This window comes from Pseudoliparis swirei, chromosome 24, assembly GCF_029220125.1.
Source record: "Pseudoliparis swirei isolate HS2019 ecotype Mariana Trench chromosome 24, NWPU_hadal_v1, whole genome shotgun sequence".
Taxonomy (NCBI): domain Eukaryota; kingdom Metazoa; phylum Chordata; class Actinopteri; order Perciformes; family Liparidae; genus Pseudoliparis; species Pseudoliparis swirei.
Genome location: NC_079411.1, coordinates 26655050 through 26661108, shown reverse-complemented (window position 1 = coordinate 26661108; position 6059 = coordinate 26655050). Strand labels below are relative to the sequence as shown.

The window sequence follows — 6059 nt, the reverse complement described above, 5'->3', positions numbered from 1 at the left end:
TCCCGTCTCTGATCTCCCATGGTCTGCCCCTTGTGTCTCAGCTGTCATAGATGTATCCGGCGTTCCTGAGGTCTACCACAACCTGAGTGGGGTCTTCAGCAAGGATAAGGCTCTCTCTCTCCCTCCTCATCGTCCTTATGATTGTCCCATCGATCTTCTTCCTGGGTCTCCTTTACCTACCAGCAGGCTCTATAACCTGTCCCGGCCTGAGAGAGAGACTATGGAGAGATATATATAAGTGACTCCCTGGCTTCAGGTATCATTCGTCCTTCCTCCTCCCCTCTGGGTGCTGGGTTTTTCTTCGTGGGCAAGAAAGACAAATCACTCCGGCCCTGTATTGACTTTCGTGGGTTAAATAACATCACAGTTAAAAACAAGTACCCACTTCCCCTGATAAACTCCACTTTTGAGCCTCTTCAAGGTGCCACCATCTTCTCAAAACTCGACCTCAGAAATGCTTACCACCTGGTTCGTATCCGCCAAGGAGATGAGTGGAAGACTGCCTTTAACACCCCACTTGGTCACTTTGAATATCTAGTCATGCCTTTTGGACTCACTAACGCCCCAGCTGTTTTCAGGCCCTAGTTAATGATGTCTTGAGATTTTCTCAATCAGTTCGTTTTTGTGTACCTTGACGACATTTTGATCTTTTCCAAGAGCCTGGAGGAACATCAGAACCACGTCAGCCAGGTTCTTCAGAGGCTGCTTGAGAACAAACTGTACGTCAAATCTGAGAAGTGTGAGTTTCACCAGGAGCGGATAGGCTTCCTGGGATACATCATCAAGCAAGGCAGGTTGGAGGCAGATCCTGGAAAGATTAGAGCTGTTACTGAGTGGCCAGTCCCACTACTCGGAGAGAGTTGCAGAGGTTTCTGGGTTTCGCAAACTTCTATCGCGGTTCATTAAGAACTATAGCAAGGTTGCAGCTCCACTCTCCAGTCTCACTTCAACCAAAGTCAAGTTCTCCTGGACCACTGATGCTAACGATGCTTTTCTGAGACTAAAATCACTGTTCACTTTGGCCCCCATTCTCATCCAGCCAGACTCAAGCAAGCAGTTTGTGGTTGAGGTAGATGCATCAGACATCGGGGTTGGCGCTGTTCTGTCCCAGACAGCAGGGCCAAACAATAAACTTCATCCTTGTGCTTTCTGCTCACGCCGTCTTTCCCCAGCTGAGAGAAACTATGATGTGGGCGACCGGGAGCTGCTGGCGGTGAAGATGGCGTTGGAGGAGTGGCGACACTGGCTCGAGGGCAGCGAACTGCCATTCCTAGTTTGGACGGACCACAAGAACCTCGAATACATCCAGTCAGCTAAACGGCTAAACTCCCGACAAGCCAGATGGGCTCTCTTCTTTGGTCGTTTCAACTTCTCTCTAACCTATCGCCCTGGTTCCAAAAATACCAAGCCTGATGTCCTGTCCAGGGCGTTCACTTCTGTGGGACCAGTTACCTCTTTGGACTCTATTCTCCCTCAGAGTTGTGTTGTGGGTGCCCTCACTTGGGAGATCAGTAACTCGATCCGAGAGGCGCTTTTGGAGCAACCTGACCCTGGTAGCGGTCCGCCTAATCGTCAGTTTGTCCCCAACTCTGTCCGTTCCCAAGTTCTTCAGTGGGTCCACAGCTCCCGTTTCGCCATTCACCCAGGTGCCAACCGCACACTCTCCCTTCTCCGGAGACATTTTTGGTGGCCAACAATGGACAAGGACACTAAGGAGTACGTTGCTGCCTGTACTACATGTGCCAGGAACAAGGCCTCTCATCAGAGACCTGCAGGATTGCTTCAGCCCCTTCCAATCCCTAGTCGACCCTGGTCACACATAGCACTGGACTTTGTCACCGGCCTACCGCCCTCACAAGGAAACAATACTGTTCTAACCATTATTGACCGTTTCTCCAAATGTGCCCATTTTGTAGCTCTGCCGAAGCTCCCCTCAGCCCTGGAGACCTCCCAACTTCTCACCCAGCATGTTTTCCGCCTGCATGGAATCCCGGCTGACATCGTCTCCGACCGTGGCCCTCAGTTCATCTCTCAGGTCTGGAAGAATTTCTGTCATACACTTGGTGCGTCGGTCAGTTTAACCTCTGGTTATCATCCCCAGTCAAACGGTCAAACTGAAAGGGCCAATCAAGACCTGGAATCTACTCTCCGCTGTGTTGCCAATCGCAATCAATCTACCTGGAGCTCCCTGCTACCCTGGGTTGAGTATTCCTTCAATTCACTCACGTCCTCCGCTACTGGTCTCTCACCTTTCGAAGCCTCCTTGGGGTACCAACCTCCCCTGTTTCCTGAGGAGGAGAGTGAATTGGCAGTTCCGTCCGTCCAGCAACACATTCGACGGTGCCGTAAGATTTGGAGGGAGAACCCGCTCTGAACTCCTCCGGACGTCTGCCAGAAATCAACGGTCAGCCAACCTTCACAGACATGCCGCTCCCCCTTACACCCCTGGACAATCAGTTTGGTTGTCTTCCAGAAACATCTCCCTTCTCACCGAGTCTAAAAAGCTGTCTCCTCGGTTTCTTGGCCCCTTCCTCATTGAGCGAATCATTAACCCCTCTGCTGTCCGCTTGAAGCTCCCCAGAACCATGAAGATTCATCCCACGTTTCATGTGTCCCAGATCAAGCCAGTCCACACCAGTGACCTGTGCCCTCCGACCGTTCCCCCTCCTCCCCCCCGGGTCATTGATGATCATCCTGCCTACACCGTGCGGCGGCTCATGGATGTCAGGCGCCGGGGCAGGGGCTTTCAATACCTGGTTGATTGGGAGGGTTACAACCTGGAGGAACGTTGCTGGGTGCCTCGGTCACGCATCTTGGACCCGGTCATGTTGAGGGAGTTCCACAGGGCAAACCCTGACAAGCCTGGTGGTCGCCAGGAGGCTCCCATTGAAGGGGGGGTACTGTGAGGATTTGAAGTACGCTCTCCTTCTGTTCCCCTTTGTTTTGTGTTTGTTATTGTCTATCTGTCTTCCGGGCTGGGCGTGGCTGACCCACTTTTGATTCCCACCAACTCTCCTCCTCAGCTGCTGCTCATCCTCCTGATTACTACTCACCTCCACCTGCATATATACCCGGTTCCTTCATCCAGTATTTACCAGTTCGTCGTTTCACCACGCTGGTAAATCGACTCGGTAAAACGTAGTTAGCAGTACCTTGTACTCTCAGTATCTCTGTCCAGTATCCATCTGCCTGCTCCTCTGCCTGCCACGTCCAGCCACCATTCCTCCGTCTGGGTTCCTCCGTGCTTCCACGCACACCTGCCCCAGCCTACCAGCTCACGTCAGCTCTGGAACCCCGGCATCGGACCTCCGCTCCTCTGTGCTTCCACGCACACCTGTCTTAGCCTGCTAGCTGTAGTCAGCTCTGGATCCCCGGCTTCGGTCCTCCACTTCCACCTCGGAGGAGACTCGCTGCTGGTCCGGGACTTTGTGGATTATTAGTTCCCCTGTCGTCAGTATAACGGGTTTTTGGAGAAATAAACCGGTTTCCCTTCATAAATTCTGTCTCCTCGCTATAGTGTTCAGTATTGTGGGTTCACTCCTGGAGCTCTCAGAGAGCGTAACAGTTTGATGATTTAAAGCGACAACAAAAAAATCTAGCCCATCATCCTGAGTAATTACATAATATTGGACGATTCTTAAACTCACGATTCACATGCAATACCGAAAGTACCCTTTTTCTCCTCTTATGTGGCGGGGCAGAAAGTAGAGGAGGAGAGGTCGGGTTGGTGGATGAGCGTTTAGTTCATGTGTCACACCTGAGTTATTCATATATTTTTTTTAATCAGACCTAAACCCAGTCTTTCCTGAACCCTAAACCCAATCTTTCCTGAAACCTAAATACATTATTTCCTGAACCTTCAAAACTAAATTTCCTGAAACCTAAACCGAATCTTTCCTGAAACCATAACCCAATCCTGCCTGAACCCTAAAAACAATCTTTCCTGAACCCTAAACCTAATCTACCCTAAACCCAATCTTTCCTGAACCCTAACCCCAATCTTTCCTGAACCCTAACCCCAATCTTCCCTAAACCCAATCTTTCCTAAACCCTAAACCTAATCTTTCCTGATCCCTAAACCTAATCTTTCCTGAACCCTAAACCTAATCTTCCCTAAACCCTGAACCTAATCTTTCTTGAACCCTGAACCCTTAACCCAATCTTTCCTGAACCCTAAGCCTAATCTTTCCTGACCCTTACCCGCGCAGTAGCGTCATTACGGGGCGGGCTGTAACTCCGAGTTGGAGCAGGTCATCCTTCAATCAGAAGGTTTGATCCCCACCTCCTCCGGTCCATGCTGATGTGTCCTCGGGCAAGACACTTAACCCCTAGAGTGCCTCCATCAGTGTATGCATGGGTGAGAATGGGTGAACAATGTCATGTAGTGTTAGAAAAGCACTTTGAGTGATTGGAAGACTGGAAGAGGAACTGTCATTTACCATAAGCAACAATTGAACATTGAATAAACATCAAACATATTTAATGATGCTTTCAGAATCTTGCTCAAGCTTCCTAGATGAACAAGTGCTAGTCATGGGTTTGTGACTCGTAATACTCCCACTTTCCATGCTGTGTTGAGGAATTTTATATACAAATGTAAATGTCAATGAAATGACTAATAAAATGTCATTAGAAACGCCTTTTAAACTGAGTCAACACAGTGATACGAGGTATTCTTCTCGTTTCTGGAAACATTGGAAAGAGTGCTTGTATGTTTTTACTGCAGTGATTATACCTGTGTCCTTGTATTTTATTTTATATTTGTTGTGGTATTTGCGTTTGTTGCTTTATGAGACTCAGTCTGGAACAAAAGAAATATTATATATGATATTGTTTTCGTTGTTTTTTTTAGATTCCATGCATGGCAGGTGAAGACTGGCTTCTCTCTGTTTTGGAACCAACGTGCTGACAGTGAGCGGGGTTCATCATCTATGCATCTTATGTCATATCTTTCCCACACATGCAAGAACACCTGCTGTGTTTCAGGAAGCGTTGATCCAGACAGTAACACACTGTGTATCCATGTCATCGTATAGTTTGTATGAGTTCCAGTTCAGATGCAATTCTTTCTCATAAAAAAAAAATTCAATGATTCATTTGCAATTCAATTATTGTTAAATGTTATTTACGAATTAAGCCCGTAAGGAAAAGCTGATTTATTTGGTTCTTTAAAAAATGGTTTTAACAATGTAGTTTAGGTATAAGTTTCGGTATAACATTTCGAAAAACATCAAACACCAGACACATTAGATCTGTAATGCGGATGGCTCTTTAGAGCTCTAAACAATGTGTCTGAATGCAAGAGGCTTTCATTTTGCGTGTAGAATGAAGATCTTTTTTTTATTTATTGTGTATTCTCGACAACCAAACATACCTCCGTTGTGAACAGCTTTAATTGGCCTGTGCCAAGGCAAAGATTATAAGATTTGTATGGGGGGGGGGGGGCCTCAGGCCCAAGCTGTGCTGACACCATCTTAAGATGGTGCAAGCATGTTAGATGGTGTCACCATAGAGATATTACTTGAGGTTTCCTTTTTGCATTCATATTTAAGACACACACACACACACACAGTGAGCCCTGCAAATGGAAACCCAAACACTACCCACCCCCTCATCCCAAAAAGCACCAAAAAAGCGAAATCAATGCCTGATGACTGATTAAACCTCAGCTAAAGTCCCATCAAACAAGCCCAATATATATTCTGACAACACTCTACAATAGGGCCAGCCTGAAAACAGTGGAGTCTGAGCGTCAGTGGGATTTAAGCCAGCTGAAGTCATTGAAAGATAAATGAAAAGAGCCATCGAAAGATGTTTAATGAAATAATTAGCTGTCAAAAGGCAGGCAGTAGAGCTGGCAAGAAATCCATCACAAGGAAGGGTAAAATCCCCCCCGGTTTACGTTTATAATCCAAGCTTCTAGCAGTCTGGGTGATATGGGCCACTTTCTTTTTTTTAACTGCAATTTTGGCTGGATTAATTGACAGGCTTGTCAAAGGAGTGTAAGCTGTTAGGGGCAGCTGGAAAAGTCCAAGACCTGACTGTGACTTAAAAAGGTG

General features: G+C 47.3%; 1 protein-coding gene across 1 annotated transcript; it reads left to right on the top strand.

Moving 5' to 3' along the window:
* Nucleotides 1–1660: 1660 nt before the first annotated feature.
* Nucleotides 1661–3440, top strand: LOC130190283 (uncharacterized). The gene is made up of 3 exons (XM_056409605.1): nt 1661–2035; nt 2102–2902; nt 3179–3440. Exons 1-3 carry the CDS (start codon nt 1968–1970, stop codon nt 3438–3440), a joined length of 1131 nt encoding a protein of 376 aa, XP_056265580.1. The 5' UTR covers nt 1661–1967.
* Nucleotides 3441–6059: the final 2619 nt, after the last annotated feature.